The 26,293-nt window shown below is 35.2% G+C and overlaps 1 protein-coding gene across 24 annotated transcripts in view; it reads left to right on the top strand.

Annotated features, from left to right (window-relative positions):
- RBFOX1 (RNA binding fox-1 homolog 1) overlaps positions 1 to 26,293 on the top strand; it is a 1,358,224-nt gene that overhangs the window by 1,306,351 nt on the left and 25,580 nt on the right. For all 24 annotated transcript variants that reach the window (XM_030002529.1, XM_030002523.1, XM_030002528.1 and 21 more), the window contains 3 exons: positions 399 to 531; positions 10,220 to 10,259; positions 18,340 to 18,404. In XM_030002529.1, coding sequence (XP_029858389.1) covers positions 399 to 531; positions 10,220 to 10,259; positions 18,340 to 18,404 — 238 coding nt within the window. The remainder of the gene's footprint in view (positions 1 to 398; positions 532 to 10,219; positions 10,260 to 18,339; positions 18,405 to 26,293) is intronic.

The raw sequence follows: 26,293 nt of genomic DNA, 5'->3' as shown, positions 1-26,293 counted from the left end.
TGACTTTTGAAGGTAGATCAACTAATGTGATGGAAATGTCTCTGGCATTATCAATTTGAGCCTCAACTGGGTGACTTAGACCTCAAGAGTCTCCTGGTAGCAGTGTTGGCTAAACCAGTCAACATTATTTTCAACAGTGACTTCTAAGAGAATCAGAGCTACCTATGATACTGCCATCTAAATTCCCAGTTTGCTGTCTCCTGTTTGCATCCAAAGATATTGCGTAAAAAGGTGAGGCCTCTGGTTAAAAGACTAATAGTTTACTTATTAGGCGACTCCCTCATCCGGTTACAGGCAAGCTTTAATATAAGCACAAACATGCTGCTACATTACCCTTGTTTTAGAAGACTAGCTTGACCTGAATATTTCCCATTCATTCCTCTTTTTTTTCTTCCCAGTGCCAGGATTTCCCTACCCTGCTGCAACTGCAGCTGCTGCTTACAGAGGTGCACATCTAAGAGGCCGAGGTCGCACGGTGTACAACACGTTTCGTGCAGCAGCCCCCCCTCCTCCAATTCCAGCCTACGGCGGGTAAGGAGATCGGCCCCTTTTACCTTTTAGCATGAATCTCCGAAGGCTACAGACTCTTTGTGACTGTGGTGCATGCTGATCGTTTCTCACCGCAGAAACCAACGCAGCATGCAACCAGTCCCGGTGCTGGAAGTGGTGCACCTTGCACGGAGTATTGAAAAATGACTGTAATTTGTACTGCCATGGTTGGCGACCTTAAGCATTTCAGATGTCACATATTGTTATGTAAATGCTCCTAGAAGCGGAATGCTTTGGAACAGAGAAATTGTTTCAGCTGAAGATATATTTTTGATGATTGCAAACATCTGGTTATTAAGGAGGTTGGATCAAGTTAACTTCTTTTTCTTCAAATCATCCACTGAAAGTTGTCTCTGGACCTGAAGGCTTAGTGGTGTGTTTGGTATTGGGGGTGGTTTGGTTTTTTTTTTTCTTTTTTGTCATTTTTTTGCTTGTTCGGTTTTTTTGGTTTTGTTTTTTAATTTATTGCAGTTTATATAGCTCTTCTAGTTGACATCTTTACCACAACAGAAATCTGGGGTGCTTCTCTCAGGGCCATGTGGTTTTCAGTATGTTTGCTTAAATAACACCTTAAGATCTCACTGTCAGTGACCTACATTCACTAAAACCAAATAGTAAACTAAGGAACAAAGGAGAGAAATTCATAGTAATAATTTCTAGAAATTTAATAATCTTCTGTTATTTCAGAAGATTTTCTTTTTAAGGTATATTTTTGAGGGAAAGAAGGAAGAAAGAAATTCTTCTGTAGCTATGTAAATGCTGATACAGAAAGGTTTTGTGTGCTGCATATGATACTTAAAACCCCTAGCATTGTCAAAAGATTTTCAGCTATTAAGAAATCAGGAAGTTTGGAAAATCAGAAAACTTAGCAGATCCCAGGCCAGAATAGTATTTTGTCATAAAATTTTGAAGCAGATATGCCACTACCTCTCTGTAGAGCAACCAGATCTTTCCGAGAAAGGGTCAGGAAGGGTTTGCAAAATCTTCGAGTGAAGGTGATGCCTCTCTCTCCCTGCCTTCACTAAAATCCTGTTCAGCAGCTCATCTGCTCTCGCTGTGGATATCCCCTCGTAAGGGAGCTTGCAGCACAAGACCCTGTCGTCCTACTTCGTTACGGTAGAAGATGGGTGCCCTTCACTAGTTCCTTCAGTTTCTCACAAAGCCTTTGTTCTATTAAGCCAAAAGGCGTGTCTTTTTCTAGACAAGTTTGCTAATCTAGTCAGTCAACCATTGAGCTAAATTTTCAGGGATATTTAACGCAGGCACTTTGACCATTCCTTCACATTGGGCATCTATTACCTGTGAGAAATACGATGCTCTAAAAATAAATATAAAAATGATGCCACAGAATCAGGTTACTTTGTAAAAGTGTATTCTATTTTTTTAAGTGTTTTGTGCAGTTTAATAAGCAAAATAATATTAATTTAATAAGCAAAACAGTATTGCCACTACTGGAGGAAGACACCATGATTTTTGAAGATTGCCTGAGTTACCTTTGGACAAGGATGCTGTCCCACCAAAGTTATCCTGCTGTTGCCCAGACTCTCATTTAGAGTTAGGCCAGGTATTTGTACCTGACAATGGTGGGAACAAGTTTAGAATGCCCTACAAGAGCCGATTTCAGTCTGAATGTCTCAGCTACGAAATGGATGCTGCATATAAAGAAAGTGGACTCTTTTCAACTCTGCTCAGTTTAAAAAGAAATTCTTAAATTTGAACATAGAGTGCAATATGTAGTGAGATAACAACATGGGTTACTACCAGTTTCATGATGTCATGAACATAATACCTTAGTTTAACACAAAGTCATAAAGTTATATAAGAAAATATATACCAGCTATGTGTGATACAGTTTTTGAGTTGGATAATACTTTTTTTGTTAGTATTTGCAAAACAAGTCAATACTTTCAGACCAGTAAGTAGCTTAAATTTTCTTTAATTTAAGGGGCCACATGTGGGTGCTCTGTGTGCAGATGTGTGTGTTACATACATTTTCATAGTTTAGTTAGTACAGTGACTCAACAGGAAGAAGTAAATTTCCAAGTGTAACACATCTATATTCTCATGTACTTGCACTGCTTACTTTCGGCATCTTCAGCTAGTAAGTTAGATGTGTAAGCGTTGTGAACTCCTGTTGTAAGTTAATATAGAAGTTTTGCACTGCGGTCAGGTTCAGCAGTGTTTCGGAACAGGGTTCCAAGAGGTCAGCTCAGCACTCTTACATTCTTCTGCAGGATGGTGTGACAGTGAGGTTGGACAGATCTCACCTATTACCTTCATGACCTGTCCTTAAAGCTGACTTCAGAGGGAGCCAGGCATTGCGTCATTAAGAAGTCACATCTTCTCATTGTTCTGGTGACTTCCAGCTGTCTGAGATGAATGAACCCTTGGTAATTTAGGGCTCACCTTGCCAGTCAGTATATTTTCTAACACAATTTGACTCTGCAAAAGTTTTCAATTAGTAAGCTTTGTCTTAGTTTAGATAGATCTTAGTTCAGATATTAGTCAGGTTTAATTTTCTCCATCCACCTATGCTTTATAAGGCAGCACTGCTTTCCGAAGCACAGAACAAATTTCCAACTTTTGCAATTCATGGATCAGTGCAGAAATAATACATACCTCTGTTGCACTGATCCACAGTTGGATTAATAAAGCTTTATGCTGAAATAATTTCTTTGGCCTAGTTTATTAGATCTTGCGCTAGTAACTTCACTGATACAATAGTACAATTTGGAATTTCTTTGCAATGCTTTGTTCTGTGCTCGCCCATTACATACTCTGACCTATCAAAGAAGCAAAAAGGAATTTTCATCAGAAAAAATCCTTAATCAGTGAAAATAAATTATAAGAATGTTTTTTTTCAGTCACAATGGGAGTAGGAGTCAAGGAAAATTACAGAGATAATAAAGAGATCACAGAGAATGAATCGACTTACAGAAGGAAGCAAACAACTTGGAATGTCATTTGTTGATAAGAAAAATGAAAAAGCTTTGAATGCTATTTTGCAATTCATTTAGTAGCAATTTCTCATATTTCTCTCAAGGAAGGAGCCCAGCCTTAGAGCCAAGCAAACAGTTTCATACTAAAATATTTTTAATCACTAAAAAAAAAAGACATTTCTTTTGTATAATGACATATATAATTTTAATTATAAATTTACATTATATTCCAGCAACATTTAGTTAGAAAAATATTGCTTTTCTTTTTAAAAAAAGGACCCACACGTAAGTGTAGAATATAAAGCCGAGGTTTGAAAGGACCTTTTACATATTTTCTTTTTATTTCATTAACCTTAGAAAGCTTATTACTAAAATAAAATACAATTCTTGATCTGAAATAATCTTCTTCACACTTACCTGTTTATATTACAAAGGTTTGGAACTGAAACGGAATCATTTTTCTTTAAATTTGGAAATCAGCTGTAAAGCTAGAAACATCTATTTCTCAGACTAGTCTGACATGCTGCTTACCAGTGTTGATCTCAGCAGCACTGCCTCAGGATTCCCTGCTCTGTGACAAAAGCCTCCTTTCTATTCAGTCTCCCTTGAATCTGTAGTTGTTCTTGTTCACTGGTGTCCTGTTTGATACTAACTGGGACATTATTCTTAGAAAGGGTTTTTCAACAAAGTTAAGAAACGGAAATGAGTCCCAGGCTGTAAAGAAATCTGGAAGGTCTTGTGGTCATTAGGCAAAACAAGTTCGTGTGATTCACATGGAAAGCTCTCTTCTGCTGTGCCTCGTGGTTACTGGGAAACAGCAAATATGGTAGACTTTGCTAGGTCTGAGGAAAATCGTTGATTATGGCCATATTTAAGGCCATTGTTTTCTTATAAATCAAAGAACAGCACACATGCTTTAAAATGTGTCATTTAAAAATGAAATCAGTGTTCATGAGATATGTAGCACTACATAAATAATTAATGGATCCTTTACTTGCGAGTGAGGCATCTCACTAATTCCTTGAGATAGCATCTTGTTTATTAGCTCAAGGAAAATACTTCATTTTTAGTATCTGTGGCATAATTTCTAATGCCTTGAAATACTACAACGTGCAGCTTATTCATAACTTTGTATGTATAATTCATTTGTGTACCATAAAAATCTACTGAAACTGAAATGAGGGAGTAAAGCTTCATTTGTGTGAGAAAACTGAACGCTGAAATTTAGAGTTTGGAGATCTACATGGCACAGAGAGCTAAGCTTCAACACTGTGCTGCCGGAGGAAGAGAAGCAAGAGATGGTCACGTTGTGTATGGCATGAGAGGTGCATGGAGAGCAGAGCCCATCCGTATAGGAGGATGGAGCTGTGAGCTGTGAGCTATAAGCTACTGCCTGCTTATCTCAAGGGGAGCTCCGGGAACTTCACAGAAAGATTGGTGACTTGGTTGAGGAGCAAAGCAGTTACTATTTTAAGCTGACCTTCTTTCTTGGAGCAGATTCCATGTGGGAGGATTTGAGCTTGCTGCTCCTTTGACCTTTCTTGCAGGCTTCTCGCTGGGTACTAGATAGTGTTTTGTACAAAATAATTTTTAAACGATAAAAAAAAAGAAAAAAAAAAGAAAAAAAAGACATCGATGTAAAAAACAATGTCTTCTTGGCTTGACTTGTGTCTTTCTAGGCTTATCTATTTTATTGACAAAGTGCCTACTAATGGTGTAAGAAATGCCCTAATAAAGCAGAAGCTACTAGTAAACGTACTCTTATGACAGATTTCGGATGCAGTTGGCAGTACTTACATTGCCAAAAGAAAGGAGAAAGAAGCAGGTTTTGTTTTCTTTGGGAAACTACTGAAAGCAGGTGATCTGATTTTGCTACCTGTAATCACTTTTGAATTCTGCAGCAGCTAGTACCTCAGCATTCTTGAAAATCATTCACCAAATAGTAAAGCATCACGAATATGATGTTCCATCTTTATACTGCTGTCAGGAAAAGCACGTGTCACTGTATATCTGGTAGTATAGCAGATATTAGTAGTCGATAGCAATATTAGTAAAACTAATGAGAAGCCCTTCTATTCCAGCATCATTTGCCTCAAGTTCTTCACAAGTTTGGTGTGTGATGACCTTGTCTCCTCCGCTCCTTCCAGTTCTGACGAAGCTAACAGAGAATTAGCTTTCAGTCCATATCTTCACTTCTGGTGTCTTTCCTGGGAAAACAAGGGATAGCGATATGGTTTTTTTTTTCTCTTTGAAAAGAAGAATACCCCTCCTCCCCCAACCCTAAATAAAATTGTGAAGTTGGGGAGAGTGGTGGAGAAGTAACAGAGACTATTCAGAATCTGTTCCCCTTTGTTAAAATAATTGTTTTGAAGTGCTACATTCTAAGAGATTCAAAATGAGAAAGAAGCTTTATTTTCCAACATCTTATTCAGAATTTAAGAAAAAGGGATAATTAATATAAGCTACTACGTCTACTGTGGTGGTTATGGTTTTTTCCAATACATTTCTTTGCGCTCACAGAAACTTCCTCTTACGTTGGACTTTGTGCTTTATATATATATATATATCTGCAATTGTTAGAACAAAAAATGTGTTTTGCCAGCACATAGTGATTTATGTCTTCCAGCTTTGTTCTCTGCAGCAATGCCCTCAATTAATTTTCCAAAGCAGATAATATAACTTGTTCGTTGCAGAAAATGTTGAAACTGGAAAGACAAGAACCTGGAATTAGAGAACATTCTAAAAAGTTGAAACAGCCTCATACAAGAGTTTCAGTTGTGTATTTACAACAGTGAAAGTTGTGTTATTAGGGTGTTGAAAGGTGTTACTTTAATTCTCAGTCTTTTCTTTGGTTTATTTTAAATAAGGTTGTAGTTGCGTTTCTTCTACTATTTATTTTATGAAGACTTCATATAAAAGGTTTCATATAAAAGGTAAGCCAAAACTGGAAAATATGCACAGGACAGTGAAGGTGACTACCACCCATCAGAAAACTGAGAACTTTTGTTCCTCAGGTGCCTTCTTTTACTTGTGATGGAGGGAAAATCGTGAACTATAACCATGATTCCTATCACAATGAATGAAATCATGATTGTAATGCCTGTTTGTTACACTGAATCAATCACTCCATGCACTTAATCTGCCTTAGGTTATTTATGTTAACTTGTGCAGATTGTGTGTATGGCTGAGGGCCATATATACTCATCTGCTATGAAGTTACTGAACTAAGATTTGTGCAGTCAAGAACTGTCTTCTTATGTCATTGATAGATTATCCAACCCAATCCTTTTGAAAGATGAGGATAGAAAAATTATAATGAAGACAGATGTATTCCTCCCTGGATATTATAAAGGTGGAATCTAAACTAGTAAAGAGTTTTTCTTAATATAGTTACAAAAAATGATTATAAGACACAGAGATTAAAATACAGCAGCTAAAATCATGCTAAAGCAGCTGTATAATAGTTGGTGAGAAAAGAGTTTCGTATTGGTAGAAAAATAATTTCAGGAAATGATTGCCACATCTAATGTTATTTAGATGCACATTTTCTTATTAAATCAAGATTTCTCTCTTCTCTGAGTTTTCCTTAGCACAATAAAATCATAAAATACAACTGAATAAATCCCCCAAATTTGTTGTTCTTATTTTAATGCCTCCAGGTAGCGCATTAACATGTCATCCATTCCTGGGTGAAGTAATTCAGATTTCAGTAACGTGGCTATTTCCAGACCCTGTGTTGGTTTACAAGGAACTCAAGATTTATCTGTCTGCCAAGACAATTTTTTGAATATAAAGTGTAAAAGGAGCTGTGGTGTGATGGGTCCCTGTGTGATGCATTCAGTCTGTTCCCATGCTTGAGACTTATCATCTGTTTTCTGCCTACAGCTTCGGAGAGAAAAGGGGATGATAAGCCAAGCAAATTACCCTTTGGAAAATTGTATACTGAAGTAAAGAAAAGCACAAGAGCAAAACATAGCTCTTGATGTTTTACACTTTGTCCTTCTGATGAAGGGTGCTATTAGAAAATACATTTGACTCCTCTGGTAAGATTCACTCGCAGGAGTCAACAAATGACAAGGACAGTGAACAGAGGAAATATTCTCTGAAAAATCTATGAAAGTGTGAAGAATTACTTTTCTTCAAACTTCAAAAGAAGCAGATGATTTTATATTTAATATCACTATCATACTACAAGACCATATGGAGGAAATAAGACAAAATCAGCTGATATCTTTTCGTGGTGCCTGTCCTGCTTGGGATATACTCTTTTGCCTGATTCTGTCGCTTCATCTTAATACTAACTCTGTTTAATGATGGAGTCATGCATTGATGTCTCTTTTTGGTGTTAGGTACTTCCTTCGCCATAATGTTTATCAAGCAGTTGCATTTTTACAATTCAAAATAAGTTTCTGTCAGTACATGACTGCGCTTTATATATGAAAGGAAGGCCTAGGTGAATGAAGTATCCTACCCGAGATTACAATGAGACGCACTTGGGAATTCAAATTGTATCAGCCCTTATTTGTCTTGCGACATCTTTGCTGTATGTCCACAGATCACCAAGAAGAGGAAGAAAAAACGTCCTCTGTCTGACACATATTCTCTCAAAAGCATTATTTTCTGAATAGCAATGTTTAATAATAATTGAAAATGGTATGTTTTACTGTACTGTGGTGGGTTGACCTGACCCAGCTGCGCTCTCTCTCATTCCCCCTCCTCAAGAGTATAGGAGGAGAAAGTAAGATGGAAAAGCTCTTGGGCTGAGACAAAGACAGGGAGATTGCTTACCGATTACCATCACGGGCAAAACAGACTTGGCTTGAAAATTAATTTCTTTTATTGCCTATTAAGATGCAGTTGGATGGTTAGAAACAAAGACAGAACCTAAAACACCTTCCCCCGCTCCCTGCTGTTCTTCCCAGGCTCAACTTCACTCCTTCATTCCCAGCTCCTCCACCTCCTCCCAGCACGAGTGGCACACAGATAAGAGGAGCTGAGGGTTGTGGTTGAGGGGCCTCCAACTTCAGTAAACTTTGTATCATCTGTATATCATCCCATAAAACTCCTTCCATGTTGTTCACGATTGTGTACTTGAACCTTGCAGTCACATGGAATGTTTTATTTCTTACATGCAAACAGGTATAAGAAAAACTTATAATGTTTTAAAAGAATGTCAAACCCAAAATGAAGGTACGCTACAATGTAAATAGCAAGCTCTCTGAAAGCTACCAGTGTAGACCAGGTTTGGCATATTTTGCTCTGCAGACTTAATAAATAGAAAAATAGATGAGTAAAGGTCTGACCTTACTGAAGCAAATGGTAGACACTCTGATTTAAGTGGAGCCGAGTTTTCACACATTATTATTCCATAGCAAACTTTATCGTCAATGTGGTTTTATCAATGTGGTTTCTGTGCATGTATGCATATTTATGATTTTCTCAAGTGATTCTGACTTAGACACATACCAGCTCAGCCCTGTGGGTTTTGGTCGTTGACCTCAATACATCAGTTATATTTCTGACATGAAAATTCTTGTTGGAATTGCAAAACAGCTTAGGCTAGCAACTTGGTAATAACTATTATTTCCAGATAATAGTATTCCTAAATTGAAAATATTGTTGCAAAAGACCTATTGTGTGCTCTCATATTTAGCTCTCGAAACAGCTTGGGTTGATTCTGATATTGGAAATACCCATTTTAAGTTGCAGAACTGCCAAATGAATGTAAAATTGCAGGACTTGCGTAATGTGTGTAATTGGTAGGCCACTGTTGTGTACTTCCAGTTTTATCTGGTGTAATCATTTAAACCATCTTTGTCATACTATGTCATTTATCCTGAAGGGTTTAGAATCTAAAAGTTGAACTATTTACACTGATGATTTATCTTAGCTGAAATGCTGCAGTCTCTGGGTAAACTGTTAACAGCAATATAACGATACTGCATTTTTTCAGATAAGTAGTAGTAATGTATCCAATCAAAACTGCAGGGGAGCTCAGAACTATTGGCATGTTCGCCAAAGTCGTAAAATGATAAAGTGAGGAAGGTTAATACTTTTTTTCTAAGAATAACGCCATTACATTCTTAACAGACCTGTTGTCACTATCGGAAATGTGTATCGAGCCAACAATGCAGTAGCTATGAATACTCTCATCTCTGTGTACATTGACGTATTGAGATTTGACCCAATGGGTAGAATACCACCAGTATAGTTATTTCACATATTCCTCTCCATATAAACTTATGCTGTGTTTTGTTTTCCGTCTAAGTAGTGACAACTACTGCTTTGTTTCAGAGGGTTGACAAAATTGCAGGACAAGAAAGTGGTAGTTCAAGGGATAGCATTTTGTTAACTTATTAAAACTGATTGTAGGATTGGCCCACTGAAAATTTTTATAGAAAAAATGCTGCCAATATGTGGTTTCTTAAAAAAGAAGAAGAAGAAAAAAAAAAAAAAAACCAACCCAAACCTTATCAAAAGTATTTTCCAATCCTGCCATGCTTTGCCTCTCCTTGACTAAGCATTTGGCATACATTATAAGATGATGTATTCAGTACAGTTTCACTTCTGATAATTACTACCAACCTCCTTAACCAATGTGAAGATTGCCTTCCTTCCCCCCTCCCTCTGTTCTTGTGACAAGACTAACCTCAGCTGTGCAGGGGTTGGTGGCATTTGCATGTGGAAATGCACTAATATGGATGTTTTTCTTTGTGTGTGCATCCTTGCAGTGTTGTATACCAGGATGGATTTTATGGTGCAGACATTTATGTAAGTATTCATTGATGTGCATGCTGTCCTTGTACATTACCAGAGTCATTCTTTTTACAAGTTTGCTGCCTAGCTTGACTCTGTTTTGTCTATTTACCATCCTTTGCCTGTCAGAAAGAATTGAGAAGAATATCTCTCACATTGGAAGACCTTTCTGTTCATTACATCTATCATTGTTCAGTGGAGCTGAATTAACTCTTCAATCAAATGCTGAATGAATGCAAAAAGATGTGAAAAATGTGTGTGCGTGTATGGAGGGGCGTCTCCCTTCAAAATTGAAGTTCAAAGGAAAAATAAAAACAAAGCAGAAACATTCTTCTGCAAATCCCCAAAAGCTCGTTTTTAAAAATCAAGGCAAGCTGAGTATTATTAACACCTGAAGTATGAAAATACTTTATGGAGAGATACAGATTTCCCAAATCCAGGCAACATTGGGTATATGTAAGTGCCATGGTGATAGTAGAGCTTAATTACATAGTAAGTTTAAGATATGGCTCTGTATTATCTGTAATCTGAGTAGACTTCCATCTGCTCTTTTAAAATCCACTTATTTCAATTTAAATAAAACGGGTAGAGACTGCTCATGATATAAGAAGTGGTTATATTTGTCAGTAAGGATTTATAGCGCTGGATCTATCATTACCTACTTCACCTCATTGGTCACCAATTTCCTTTTAAATATTTTTTTTTTCAAGTTTCTTACCAATACTGAAGTTTTTACCCTGAATGTATACAGAGAGGCTACTTATGTCTGAGTATGCAAGAGGTTTCAGGTGGTTGAGGCTGAATTTCCCTGTTCTAAAATAATTAATTCTTATACCCTATGTGTAGATAGAAAATATTTTACTGATACTCCAGTATTGTTCACATTTGTTATTATTTTGATAAAGCAATCTGGTCCTAAGTTATAGGTATCACCTTTATTTCACCAGAGAACTTTCTCTAACCTACCTGTACTTCTGTTGTACTGTGTCTGTTGAGATACAAAGAGATGGATGAGTTGAAATCGGTATGAATATTAAAAATTTAATAGGTAGTGCTAGAAAACATTCCTTGTATTTATTATCAGCATTTTAGAACTATTTCCAAAGGAACAGATTTTTTTTAATAAGTTTTATATAAAGAAGGAAAACAATTTGAATTTATGGATGAAGTAGGTTTTGTTTTTCTGATGGAGGTAGAAAGAGCCTGATGCTTATCTGAAAATTCATTTGTGTAGATTAAAAATATATTTAAAATAAATTAGCATGGGTTAAAATTCTCTCCCTGTGTATTTATGTACTTAGTGATGTTATCAGTAACATATTGTTTATAACACATAAGAATCACCCATTCGCCAAAGGCTTACTCAAGTGTAGTATGCTGCTCTAATCTCACCTAAACACATTGCTGCTGAATTTTCAAGCTATATAGCATACATGGCACAGCGTGGAATTTCTTCAGGTGTGGTTTCCAATTTTCATATTTCTTCAAACCGTCAAAGGAATGTGACATCCATTTTGCTCAGTTTACCAACCTGAAAATCTGAAAGGCAACAAGACATCTTTCTCAGGATTCCTTAATGTGATAGTATAGGTGGGAACTAAAAGTTAATGTAACTGTTCATAGTTCTGGAACCCACTGCTGCTGAAAACCAGGAATATCTCTTTTGTTGATAGGCAATATTATTTTTAGGTGGCCTCACTCTCTCTAACAGACTTCAACATTTTTGGAAAGTGATTTCAGTGAGGAAGATACTGAAGAAATTACTAATTTCTAATACAGCCTCAGTTTAATTGTCTGGAATAGTCATATGCATTAGAAATTGGAATAACTGTACTGGTGTGTTGGTTTTCACTCAGTTGCAGCCTTGTATTTCTGATTGTATTTCTTAGTTCTCTTAATGCAGCAGAACATTTAACTTTGGAGCAGTTGACAGAATTAAAACACTCTTCTGTATTTTTCTTTTTATAATGTACAAAGCTTATTATTTTATAATTCATTTTTCTTCACATTTGTTCTTGCTTGCGTATAAAACATTTTGCAGGGGAGGGAAAGAGATAGAGAGAAAACTGGCATAAATCAAAAGAAACCTTATAATTCACAATGTATTAGTTCTTAGTGTTAGTTTGCAGTGGACCAAGTTATTTACTGAATCCCAATTGATTATGACATAGTTCTACTCAGCTTTCATTTTAAGTGCAGAGCTGAAGCTTTGTGAAAGAACAAAAGCTTTGTGGAAAAAAAAAAAAAACACAAACAAACAAAAAAATTAAACAATATAGGTTTTAATGGTAGATTGGAGAGAAAGGAACCTTAAAAATACCACAGGAAGCAAAACAAAAGGAACACAGTACTGAAAAGCCGAACCAAAAAATATGCATTAACAAGTATATCAGAGTGGGTTTCATTCTGATATGATTACATTGCGTACCAACAGTAATATGGACCATGCCAATCTTTTCATAACGAGCTATCAATATAGCCTTTGATGACTACATTTTGTGGAAAGGAAGGAGGGAAAACACAGAAAGATACTGCTTGGGTAAAAACTGCAGGGCGAGCCAAGAACAGCAAATAGCCAGAGTTGGTTAATACTAACCAGAGGAATAGAAGAGAACAGGAATACAAAAATAGGGGGAAAGTACAGTCTAAAATGAAAAATCAGCAGCCATGGTTCTAGATGTAATATAATATATTCTATATTTCATATAGTTCTATATGGAACATAATAATGCTTCTGAAATAGCTGAGCTATTGAATTCCTTTTCAAATGTGCCTTTGAGTAGGAAAAATAAAGGAGATGATTAGGAAGTAAGGAAGACCTTTTAAAATTAAGTATTGATTCACTGAGAGAAAAAGTCATTAAAAGAGAATTAAGGTTGCCTGCCAGCAAATATAGAAGTTCCTAGATGAAGATTGACACCTGTGAAAACAAGAAAATACACTCCACAAAATGAACAAAAATAGTAACAGACGCAGAAATATGCAGTTAGACTAATATCTCTACACTATTGCTCTGCTTTATCTTAAATCTGTTATTTTTTTTACCATTGTCATAAAGAATGTTTTCAGAACACGTCAGTCTTCAATCCACACCTAAAATGTGGGAAGGCTAAGAAATATGAGAAACTTCCAAACTCCGTCATCACCAGCTTCAGAAGTCCCTTGGTAATGCGGTTTAACCACGCGCATTAGTCAGTCTTTTTGTTCACAGTAAGATTTTTGTAACTTGTTCTCAGGACTTTGGACCTGTGGTACTGCGTGAGAGTCCACGACAACATACAAGTACATAGGTTTAAGATTTTTTTTCTGAGCTGCTGATCAAGAATAAGGCGTACTTTGGTGATCAGCCGTATGGAACAAGATTATCAATAGCTACTGCCATCACCTTTAGCTCAAAGGTAGGATGCTATTGAGGGTGGAGCACGTATTTATTTCCCAAGGAAAAAGCAGATATGATTATCTAAGCAACACTCCCTCAATACTAGGTAGAAGTCCATTGATGCAGATGCCCTTAAAGGCGCTGTTCTAAAGTGAAAAGCAAGGATATTCAGTTAGCACTGAAGTCTTTCTTTTAAGTACCAAAGATTTTTGTGTTTTGTAAGTGGAAGAATGTGCCATTTCCTGGGACTTGCAGGAACAGAATGAGAAGCGGAAAAATGACTTGAACCTTTCACATAGGCCTGTTCCCAAAGTTGAGCCAGCACAAAGAGGTGTTGGGTCGTTCAGTTGTAATTCTCCCAAAGTTTTACTCCGTGAGCAGAACAAATACTGTTTAAACCTCAATATCATATGAGTGGAGGAAGAGGAAATTACTACTTCTACCTTCTATATTCTGCAGGGCTGGGTACAATTCCATTTTTAACCCTATTCCTCTATTTGTAGCTAGTAAGGCAGGTATAATGCTTGATACTAGAGAAGTTTTTGAACCTTGATTAATTTATGTTTACAAAATACTTTGAGATCCTTCCCTTGAGTGAAAGGAAGTATAGGAAGTGAAAATTGAGGAAAAATAATTCTCACCATTCACGTAGAATGTTAAATATGTTAGGAATAGGAAAAACTAACGAAAAAAATACCCATCGCTTAGAGTCACTTAGTTTATCTCTACAATAAACACTGTCAGTACATTTGAGATCAAGATAAAAAAAGTAATTTAGGTATTTTAGGAGGAGGTGAACACATGTATACATGGTTTTGTATTCTATAGATGTGTGTTTGTATAACTCGTTTTTGTGGAAATTATTTTTACTACAGATATACAAACTTTACTTAAAAATTCACATGCATTTGATTTTCTGTTCGCTTCCATTTTATCACATCTTATCTTAAATTTCTGCGATTCTTTCTAAAATCGATTAAGATTCCTCTGTAACAATTGGCTACTGATCTTCCACTGCTCTTTTTTCAATTTGCCTGAGCCACAGAGATGTATGAAACATTGAAAGGAAAATTGTACTGAGTGGCTCTGGGGAATTTGTCTGAATTCCTTCCTTACATTTTTCTTTCCATCCTTCTTTCCTTACTCATTCAATTCATTAAATTTCTGTTTCTTTATAGAGCAGTATTGCAAGAGCCTGTGTATGGCAATAAGTTACCACAGGTATGACATACTGACTGATGGAAAAAACTCATTATGCTGAATGTAGACTCTTGTAAAATCATACTAATACTCAAATAATTATGTGGGAAAATGGATTCTGTGTGTCTAAATGATAAGAATAGTCTAGCAGTTGCATTTTATTTTCCAGATTCTATCACAAAATCACAGATATTCTTCATATTCCATGAAATACAACAGTTACTGTTGTGAGTGTCCCATTCAGTATTTTATGCCAGTGAGATGTATTTCTTTATTTGGACAGTGAGTGTATTGACTCTATACTTAATTTTTTAAGACAACGTAAGCTGCTGTAACGCTGTGTTATCGTTGTTTTGGAAGTAGCAAATATGGGAGCACAGATAAGGCAGTAGATATTTTTTCATTATTTTAGCTGAGTTTATGATTTCAGCTGAATTTTCAAAATAAAAATTTAAAGCATAACAGTACTTTCTGTTTGAATGTACAGAGTGAGGGGGAAAAAGCATTCCTAAAACATAGGAACTGAAAATTGTTATTCATTATTATGTAATAATTTTGTTCTAAATATTTTATTGTGGAATATAGTCTAAGGCATGAAGATAAATATTTAATATATCACTCCAGAAGTTTATAAGTAGTGAATATTACTAGTGTATTCTTCATCTAAGATATCAGCCAAGTTCAAAATCAGAGAAAAAATTGTAAAGCAGAACTTGTCACAGAAGTTTAGAGTTCAGGGGTTTGAATCAGATTCCCGTCCTGATTCCCAATATAAAGCGTACCTTCAAGTATTTTGTTCTGCAATGATAAATCATCTAAAGTAACTGAAGTAAAACAATAAGAAAACTTAGTACCACACCAAATCTGCAGTACACAAACCCCATCAAAATAATTTGTGTAAGAATGTTTTTATGTGCAATTATATGATAATTATATTAATATGAAATCGTGACATGGGCTGGTAGGGCATTATGATTTTCCTGATAACCAAATGCATCCTGCCTTTTAGTTCTCCAAAGAATTGAGGCAAATTCAATAACTTCGATCTCTTTTTATTTTTCTTGCTTTAGACTCAGTCTTTCCAGGACTCTCACAAATGTCATACTGACTGTTGAATGCAAAGCATCTCAATAAAGTTCAGAGTTGAGCTTCATTGTTCAGCAGCAATTCTTTGATGAAAGCAAATCAAGATGTAAGCGGGAAAGGAATGTCTTGTATTTAGGAAGGAAGAAAGGGTCTGTCTTCACAGACTGACCAATTTTTAGTGATAGTTAAATAAAGGAAGGGAAAACAATCCTCATGGAGTCTACCATCCGCAGATTTAAAACCAGCCAGTATGTGAAAAGCCTGTCTTATTTTTGTCTGATTAAGAACACCGAAACAGATTGATACTTCTCATGGTGGCCCATTCTCAGTTCTGTACCGCAGTGGGAGTCATTATGTGCATAGGTAGATTGAAATGAAGTGGCTCTCACATTTAAATAAGGGGGTTTAGAAATGGACTACAGGACAAGTGAAGAAGTCACACACGTGGTGAACAGAATCATGTCATACTACAGAATGACTTGCAGTCTGCCACACATTTTCAGGGCTGGATCACGAAAACAAGTTTACTATCTTCTTTATACTTTTACTCCCTCTTATCAGCACTCAGAGAAAAAAAGAAAAGAAAGAAAAAATAGAAAAGAAAAAAAAAATAGAAAAGAAAAAAAAAGGTGCTATATTTAGAACTCAAAAACAAGAAGGGAGAATGGATGATTTTGTATAATCTCTCACCTTTCTCCTTGTAGCAGAACCCAGGCCAAGTGTGCAGCTTGCATTATCATCCCTCAGACTCACAGTTTACTGGCTCAGTTTGCACTTGGTGACATTATTTGACATCTGATTGCCTGTATGTACATACCTGCGAGCAATATGTGCCTATTATACATTTTTGACAGTAATAGCCTTCTATTGGTTTATAAAAATCAAATGATCTGAAATGAGAAAGTATTTCGTCTCAATGCTTCCGTGCTTGCACAGAGAAGCAGCTCGCTGCAAAAGAGCGAGCGTATAGAGTATTATGAAAGCCCCTGCCTTATTCCAGCGGTTGTGTGACACGATTGCTGCTGGCAGGGAGCTGACCACGAGTCCGGAGGTAAATGTACTGTTCTCTGTGTGAGCGCTTGAAAAAAATCAGAATGAATGTTCCTCAAGTAAGTTGACAATTCAAAGCCTGGAGTTTCTAATGAGCTGTCAGTATATGTAAAACATATGTTCATTCTTAGGGTGGCGTAGTGTTATCAGCTGAAGGATTGATTTCCCAAACCAACCCGCTTCCAATCTTCAAACCAACAAGGGTTTACACACATTAGGGATGGAATTGATTCCGCCAAGCAAAGTAGTAGAAGGGGAAATAGCTTGTAAAAGTAGTTGAGATTCCTTTTTTCTGGAAAGAGTGAATTTTTATTTGTAAAATCAAAATAGAAACGCCACAAAAGTTCCTGCAGTAGAAATGTACTCCTGTTACAGTAAAGGTTGACACACTGTAGCCTATTCTTCATGCTTCAGCATAATAGCTTGTGTGAATGCAGACTTCCAAAAAAAAAAAAAAAAAAAAAAAAAAAGGAAAAAAATCAATCCGTTATGGCGAACACTTTAGGAAAAGAGTGAATTTTATTCAAACCTGAGTGATCTGATACTTTCTTATTCAACTCTTTGTTAAGGTGGGGGAAGGTGGGAAAGGAAATACAAAAGTCCCCTGTCCCAGAGGATTATGGGGTGGTGAATTCTAATTGGGACGTAAATCGTGTTTGTGTTATCTGTGGAGACTGGCCTGTGTTTGTTAATTGGCATGCTGAGATCATTTTGAAATGGTTGATATAACACCGTGGTCCATTGAACAGGAAGCTCTGCTGTTTTCACAGTTTGATAATCAATGCATCACTGCACACAATTCCTTTCAAATGTGTGTTTGTTTGTCCTGTTTGCTTAATTGAACATCTGCAATTACTGTTACATACAACTGAATGTTAATTCATGGAAGAAGAGAATTTTGCTTCTTCATTATAATTTTATGTATAAATTGAAACCTATGTAACGTTAAGTGTTAATTGAGTGCGCAGATTCATAGGTTTAATCAACCAGACATGATAAATCATATTTTGTACAAAAAAGAATTGATTATTAGCTGAATTTTTCTTTTAAGTTCAGCATCGCTTTATTAATATACATACACCTCATTCATAAGAACAACTGCTACTTGAAAACTTGTGGAAGAATACAGTATTGTCTTGTAAAAAAACTTACATTGATGAATACAGTTCATTGCTTTCTCCTGGTCTCTGGGACAAATCTTAACAAGCACAAGTTTGTGGTGATAAATTCTGCTTAACGATTCACTGACATATTTCCTACGTATTTAACCCCTTAACTGAACTTACAGCATGAAAGTACTCTTTCAGTCGTTGCTAAATTTTGCAAAATGTTATTTAAGGTGCTGTAGCAATCCAGTTAGAGCGTGAGTTTGTGTTTCAGGGTGGTTATGCTGCCTACCGGTATGCCCAGCCTGCCACTGCCACTGCAGCTGCCTACAGTGACAGGTAAGACCTCATTTACTGCTAATAAATATTTGACCAGTGGAAGTTGAAGATGATTCTATAAATTTGCCTTGTTGAAGTCTCATAACTGTCTTGTTGCTCTGCAGATAATTGTGATATCTAAAGCAGGCTGTTTTATTATAATCCATGAATAGCCATAAATTGAGAGATTTTAGGCCTTAATTGAGAATCAGGCATGAGATGTGCACATTCCCAAGCTGTAGATCATCCAGTTAATGTCTGTGACCCTTGTACAATGTAGATAAATATATGTACAGCTTCATGATGGTCTGCTGCTAAAGATCATTATTCGTCTTAGGAGTATTATTTCAGTTGATTTAGAACCTGAACCTATTGAGTGCCCTCAATTCTCATTGACATTGTTTTAGTCAGTGGAAATCGAGAATGAACTGTGTCTAAGCTTGAACTATCCAAGGCAAAACAATATTTTTTCCATTTGCTTTCTTTCCAGGCATTTGATTTTTTGAAACACTGAAAAAAGAATTCAGTTATTCTTCTTTTGCTCTGTATTTTTATCCTCAAAATGTAAACCACATTTGGTGGAAATAATACCAGGAATAAAAGATTATTAAAATCTGCATAAGAGAAACATGCAAAGACTTAACTTCTGTAAACTAAAAGCGATGTCGCATAAATTAACTTGTCTTCTTGCAAGATGAAAATTGGGACCCCTTTGAAGTCAATGTCTAAATTGCTATTGACTTCAGTAGGAACAGGATTTTGTCAAATTGCGTAAAATTAAGTCTTTGCAGCGTGTGGACAAGATTTTGTAATGAAAAGAAAGAGTATCCTATGTTTTCTTCATAAACTGTACCCTTAACAAAATCTATGCTATCTTTAATACTTTTCGAGTACTTGGAGAGTGTACAGTCCTAAAGGGAGGATGTATATTGTGAAAGACAGATACACGCATGTATTTTGCTTCACAATAGCAGCGAGAAGTAAGGTCACACTTCACAGTTCCTGATAAAAGAAAATTTTCCCTTGGAATCATGGAGATAATTTCTCAAGTCTTGAATACGTATTGAAAAATTTCTTTAGATGCTAAATTAGACATTGTTTTAAATGTTTCCACTTCTTAAAGAAATCACCAGATTAAGAAATTTCAGTGAACTATTTCTTAGATTGAAGTGCTGTTCATGGATTCTGTATTTTTAGAACAAAGTACCATGGTATGAATGTTACGATGCTATGCATGCATATTTGCCTTTCAAATGCTTATTCTGGGTAATGAAGACCTATTTTTTAAAGTTATGTGAATAAAATAATTTGCATGTATGGCTGAGGCATGCTGTGTCAGACAGGTAAGCAAGTTACTTTCTATTAATTTTGGATCAGTAATATCAAGTAGATATGTGCTGTATGCACTTTGTTCACGATGTACTATTTCTACTTAGGGTAACCTACAAAGGTGAAGTGCTACTCAGTAGTTTCATTTCATTTCCACAAAGGTGTGTTAGCATGTCGCAGCTCTAGTATTTTTCTGTGAGCTTATAATGCCAAACAATTCCTGCTTCTAAAAACTTACTAAACTGAAAGGACAAAATTATAAATAACCTCCTGTGGTTAGTAATTTTTTGCCAGATATCGTTCAGGTGTCCCTGGATCATTTTATAGGGTGTTTATTCCTATGAATAAATTAATTTCTGAAAACCTATATGTTGCATACAGAAACTGAACAATATCAAGATGACTTTTAAATGCTTTAATTATGACTTAATGTGCCTTCTCATAAAACAAATCAAGTGCTGTAAGATAAAACATCAGTTGGTCACATGTTCTGCTATGGGTAGAGAGTCAACATCACTAAGAGTTATGCTGACAAAAAAAATAAAGGATTTGTCTAAGAAGATAGTGCTCTTAAATGCTGTAAAGGAAGCTTGAGATGGCATCAGTAGTAATGCAGTTGTTATAACCCTTAATTATTTTTTGAAAAAATGTCTAATTTTCAGATACACTTTGTGTATAACTAGAATTGTAATAACCTATCTTTGCTTGCATAATTTTAAATATCTTAAATGAATTTTATATATTTTGGATTTTTTTTAATTTAGCTTCTCTTTTTAAATGTGGTTAACCCTCATCTTCGATCTGCTTCCCCCAAATGAATATGGTTTCTTGTCTTAATTACAAATATTGCAACTGAATTTCTTTGTGGCAGAATCCTAAAACTAGCATAGAGAACAAAAGAAATAACAATCTGCTCAAACATTTCTTTGCATATGGGAAACTATGTGCAAACATGGATACCTCTGATTACTCACAACTACAGTTTGCTTAATTTGATTACTTTTCATTCATTATTTAATGAATTTAATTTAGCAACTTTTGTGAATTATTAATATTGAAAGTGCTGAAATATAGTTCAGTACAACTGCTTGTATCTTTTCTTCCCAATGTAAGAATCATCTGCTGTCTTCTGACCATATTGAAGATTCCGTATCTCCTTATACACTACTCTTATTTAGTGTTGATTTGAGCCCCTATTTAATTTAATTACACATGAAATATATTTCCTGTTTATGTGTAAATAATGCCCAGAAAAATGACGTGAGGACCAGTGAGTATGTACTATTGAAGCAGTGACATATCATGGAAATACTACTCCATATTAATTTAAAAAATTAAAAAAAGCTCATATACATGATGAACGGCAGTGTTCCATATTTGACATGCTTCTTAAGTCAGGAGATGGAAAGAGGAAATCTTTAGATTGGAGACATGTTTTGGTAAATTAAAAATAAAGGTTAACAGAAAGATTTGGGACTCCAGAATCAATACACCAAGTCAATGGATAATGATCACTGTAAGAGAGTTCTCTTGTGAAGAAATGCAATGGTATCCTTGTTTGTCACAGCTGGAAATATTGCTGGAAATAGGCAGAGAACGGATATATAGGGGAGAATCAGGTGGCAAGGAGATCTCATGAAACAAATCAATGCAAACCCCTAAGTATTTGTTCAGGACAAATCATGTACTCCTAAAACCAATTTCACAATGGAGGAAGACCTTGCAGATTTCTCCAGTTGTTTCTTAGGACTGTAGAACAGAAACAACAAAACAAACAAAAAGGTACATTTTGGTTTATTTATGAAGCAATATAATCACTGAATACAGCTTAAAAAAATTTAGATTTGGCTTTCTATACAGTGTGATCTATCATCGTACTAAATTGCACTTAAAGATTTGAAGCTCTTTGCAGAAATGGATCCAAAAAAATCAGGCTTAAATTTCTGATATTTAAAATATTTCTGATAAATTTTCCGATTCTTATAAATGATAAAAGGAGACCTACTGGTCTATATATGTTCTTCACCATTCTGGAGCTTTGTCTGCCAAACTCTTTAAGCTGAGAGTGTTTGGAAAACAAAATTGTAAGGATGTGCAAAAGATATTAAAACAGATGTTAACAAAATGTTTGTACAGCTTTTATTCAGCTTTCATGTAATATTTTTAAAAAAATAAATAAAAATATAGTGGTTAGATTTCTGTCCAAGTCTGAAGTAAGCAAAACTAGCGAAGTCATCAAGTTTTATATTTATGAGGTAGAAAGAGTCAAAGCATGGCAGTGGGGCGTATTGTCATTTTGTCATTGCATGTTCACTTGATGTTGCTAGTATGTCTGTAATGCTGTATTGGATTTGACAGATCCATCACATAGCTCAGTGAATGGCTTGCTTGAATTAAGCCGATGGGCAGACTTATTCACATTGATTGGCTATTGGTTTTGTGTTTTATGATTTGATTATTGCATCTTCGATCGGAGTAAGAAAAAATGTTCCTTTCTTGCATATTAACTTTGTCAGCAATATTTATGAAAGTGTATATGGTAGTATAATACAACAAAACCCCAATAATAGTAAACTAGCCTTGTCTGAAAGGCAGAGTCATTTTGCTTGTACTGCTTGCTAACCCTTTTATACTTAATAACGATAATTATGTGTGTCTATATATGTATGATTGTGTATTCATATATATACACACATTCCCCATCCATCACCCACCCACAAACAGGCACACACAGGCACATGCACACACACACACGTGCGCACGCGCACATATATACATACAGAGGTATTTTGCTCTGAGTGTAATTCCCTTTTCTAACACAGTGTCAAATTTAAGTCTCACTACAAACAATGGGAAGATTCCCATTGACTTCTTTGTTGTCTGGATTAGATCCATCATCACTGGAAGCTGACCTCTTTTTTTCACTAATCTTTTTTAAAAGCAAATAAGGCATAATCCAAAATATTTTGCACATAGTACAGTAGTATAAAATATATTCTTTTTTTTTTTTTCCCCACTATCAGTTTATGTTACATGTTCTGTGGTCATACATAGGTTTTTGTATGAAATTGGAGACAGGAAATTTTGTCAAATGGAAGTTATGCATCTTCCAGATCTGAAATCTTACTCCCGGTAAAATCCTGATATTCTAATAGTTCACATTTTTAACGTGAAGTATTCATTTTTGTCAAAGTACTAGTGTCTACAGAGATATAATTTATTAAATTTTCCAGTTCTCTTTGGGCAAGTAGTTGAGAGTAATACTTGATATTTGTGGTCAGATTATCCTAAAATACAATAGGTACAGATTTGATTTAATTGGAAACATGCTCATTAAAGAATGAAAACTTAGAATGAAGAATAAAAATACACAAAATATAAAATGTGAGCTTCTGTAGATGGAGGTGATTTTTTTGTATATTGTAGACTTTAAGATCCTGTATTTTATGAATAAACAATGAAACCCACTGTAGTTTTACTCAAATTATTTTCTCTTATTGAGGATCTTACTAGTGATATATAATAAAAATTAAGGTTTTGAGAGCATATAAAATATAATAGCATCTTCAGTCAGAATTTAATTTTTCCATTAAATAATTTTATAGAAGGATAAATATTTTAAAATGTAGTACTTCATTCATGTCATGATCGTACTGTCTTAAGATCTAGGAAAAAGAGCTTCTATACACAGTTTTAATTTCTAATCTAATCGGGTTGGAAGAGGAAAAAGAATAGGATGTAGTGATAACTTTACTCTTCTACTCCCAGCTGGAACCTTCAAACCTTTTTGAATTTTGATATACAAGTTGAATCTTGAGAAATGGAGAAGTTTGAGGGACAAGATGATACATAAGCAAGAATCATATAGCCCATATCCTAGGCTATGCAAAGTTTGAGAATGAGAAGGATCAGTTAGCATCTTGACCAGGTACAAAGGTGGTGTTTAGCTTCTGTAACAGCAATAATATAGATTATATTTAACACTTTTCTTCTTGAAATACTTAGGTTTGATGTGGTGATGTTTGATTGGTCTAGTTTTTTCTGGATAGCCTGTATGGTAGCTGAAGCTTGTTTATTCCCTAATATTGCAAATAAAAATCAAATCATTCACTTTGCTGTTACAGAGACGTAATGGATTTGAGCATCTACCTATTAGGCTTGTATGTCTTTATGTCTGTATCTGATCTGTGGCAAACTAGAGGATCACTGGTATCATGTTAATATTTCATAATCCATATTCATCACTCAGATCACAGTTTGGGGAATGACTGGAGCATATGACTCATGTTATAGCCATAACAGTACCTTTCAGTGAAGGAATTAGAACGTAAAAGTGGGTAACTACGAATAAAGAGAATGTAGTAGAAAAAAATAATCCAAGAGTTTAAAATTCTATGAACAGGGAGTTTCACGTAGAGCAATTTGATAGGAATTTCCTGAAATAAAAGCGTATTGCATAGAGTGCTTTCTAATGATTGAAACATGGTTCATTCTAATATATTGTAGATGTAACACTTTTTGGGGGAGACACAGCAAGTCATATTAATGTAGGAAAACATGGCAAATAATTATATTTCCTAAAAATATAATCTCCTACCAAGTCTAGAAAGCTACTTTGTATACTTTATATATATTTTAATACATTCCTCTAACTTTGGTAGAATTAACATGTTTTCTGATACTTTGAAGGCTTGATTCACCTGTGTGTAATATCACTGTTCATATAATATCCATGTGACTATCAAAACTACTCCACTAGTTCAAAACTGAGGTAATACAGTAGTGAAAAAGCTTAGGGTTCCTGGCCCACAATGCTGGAAAACACCAATTATGAAACTTTTATCATATCAGAGCTTGTATACTTCATACCCTGCTTCTACTTCTCTTTACTATAATTTCCATTCTCCTTCACTGTAATATGAAGGGCTATTTTAAGAATGCCCATAGACAAGGAAAGGCTTGGCTTTTACTGTAAAATCTGGTTTGACATCCATGCTGGAAATCATGAAGAAAAACTTGAGAGAGAAGGTAGAGGAATACTAAAGTCTAGATTTCCATACCTGGCTTCCTAAAGTGCTCCAAGTTTAAAGATGTTGAGTACTTTTGCTGCCAGTTTCTTCTTGAACATAGTGGGAGCTGTTAAATGTTTATCATTAAAAAAAAAAAAAAAAAAAAAAAAAAAATCAGTGCACCTCTTCCGACATTTACATATCAACTTCAGTATCCTTGTTTTCTTTTTGTTTAATACATTTAGCCTAGATAAGGTTATATAGCATGAGTTTTAACTTAGGGGTTTCTTACTTTAAAATAAAAGTTCATAGTAAATAATTGTGATTATGAATATATTTCTCTGATGCATTTTCATGCACGCTTTTCCTCTAAAAAGCAGAAAAGAAAGGATTGGTTAACATTTTAAAGTAGGAATTATCTCATTAATAGTTCATACAGGCTTCTTCACTCTTAGAGTATATTGAAAGAAAGTGTGACTTTAAAATTTTTAAGTGTGTTGTATTCAGCAGACTGGATAAATATGGAGTTAGGGAGTTACTGAAATATTGATTCCTACTCCAACAGACCAAAACTGTTACAGTCTATTGGGTCAATGCCTGTGACATGATAGACCATAACAGTTCCTTTGGACATGTCAGTGTCTAATTATACACTTTTTAGTTTTCAGATCATTGACTTGATAGACCACAAAGAGGCAGATTAGAACATACTCTAAGTATTGTCAACCTGAGTGCTTCCACTGTGAGTGCTTTAAAAGCAAGAAGGAATTAAGAGCGTTGTGAAAGAGTCAGGGAGAAGTTGAAGGCATGAAATGTTATTAATAAAATAGGGAATTAATTGGATATAGTCTGTATGGATTAGCCATGTAATTTGCAATGTGTTTTAGGCAAGCTGAGTAAGTATTAGGAGAACAAATTTAAAACAACTGAGTAGATGAAATTAATCAAGAAAGAGGCAATTTACACTCTTGCATGTTTTTACTGTAGTGTTTCCCACCTCAAAGGCGTCTAAAGCATTTGATTAGGTATTTAAATAGAACTTTTTTTCACATACCTTTGGGCCTGTCAAGTTTCTAATACTCTAGGAACACACCTGTGGCAAAACAGCAGTTTGTAAGAATACTGCACAGCAGGAAGGGGAGTAGAAAGTTTGCCCATGTATCCTAAAGAACAACTTTGTTTGTGGAAACTGCTATAGGATGTTTCATATACAGGCAGAAAAAAGTAAGGTCTTCATTTAAACCAAACGTGTACCAGCCTCCAAACTTCATTTTATGTTTCTTGAATGCATTCTTAAATTATCCTGGCAAGGTTTTCATATATATGGTATTTTAGTTATAATATGAAAAAATGATGTTGTCAAGTAATTTGTAGTGTCATTCAAACCTTCCAATAATTTAAAGGGAAAGAATTGTTGTTATTCATAATTGCTAAAGAAGTTTATAATTATACCTCTGTATATCAGGAGACTTTATTGTGGATAAAATGGTGGTTACTAATAAACTATAATAATCGTTATGAAATCAGAAACAAATATAAAGTATGTTTTAATGAGACATTGTTTTAAAGATG

The sequence above is a fragment of the Aquila chrysaetos genome, chromosome 25 (assembly GCF_900496995.4).
Source record: "Aquila chrysaetos chrysaetos chromosome 25, bAquChr1.4, whole genome shotgun sequence".
Lineage (NCBI taxonomy): Eukaryota > Metazoa > Chordata > Aves > Accipitriformes > Accipitridae > Aquila > Aquila chrysaetos.
Note: the sequence above shows the minus strand (reverse complement) of the source record. Positions and strands in the feature narration are given on the sequence as shown.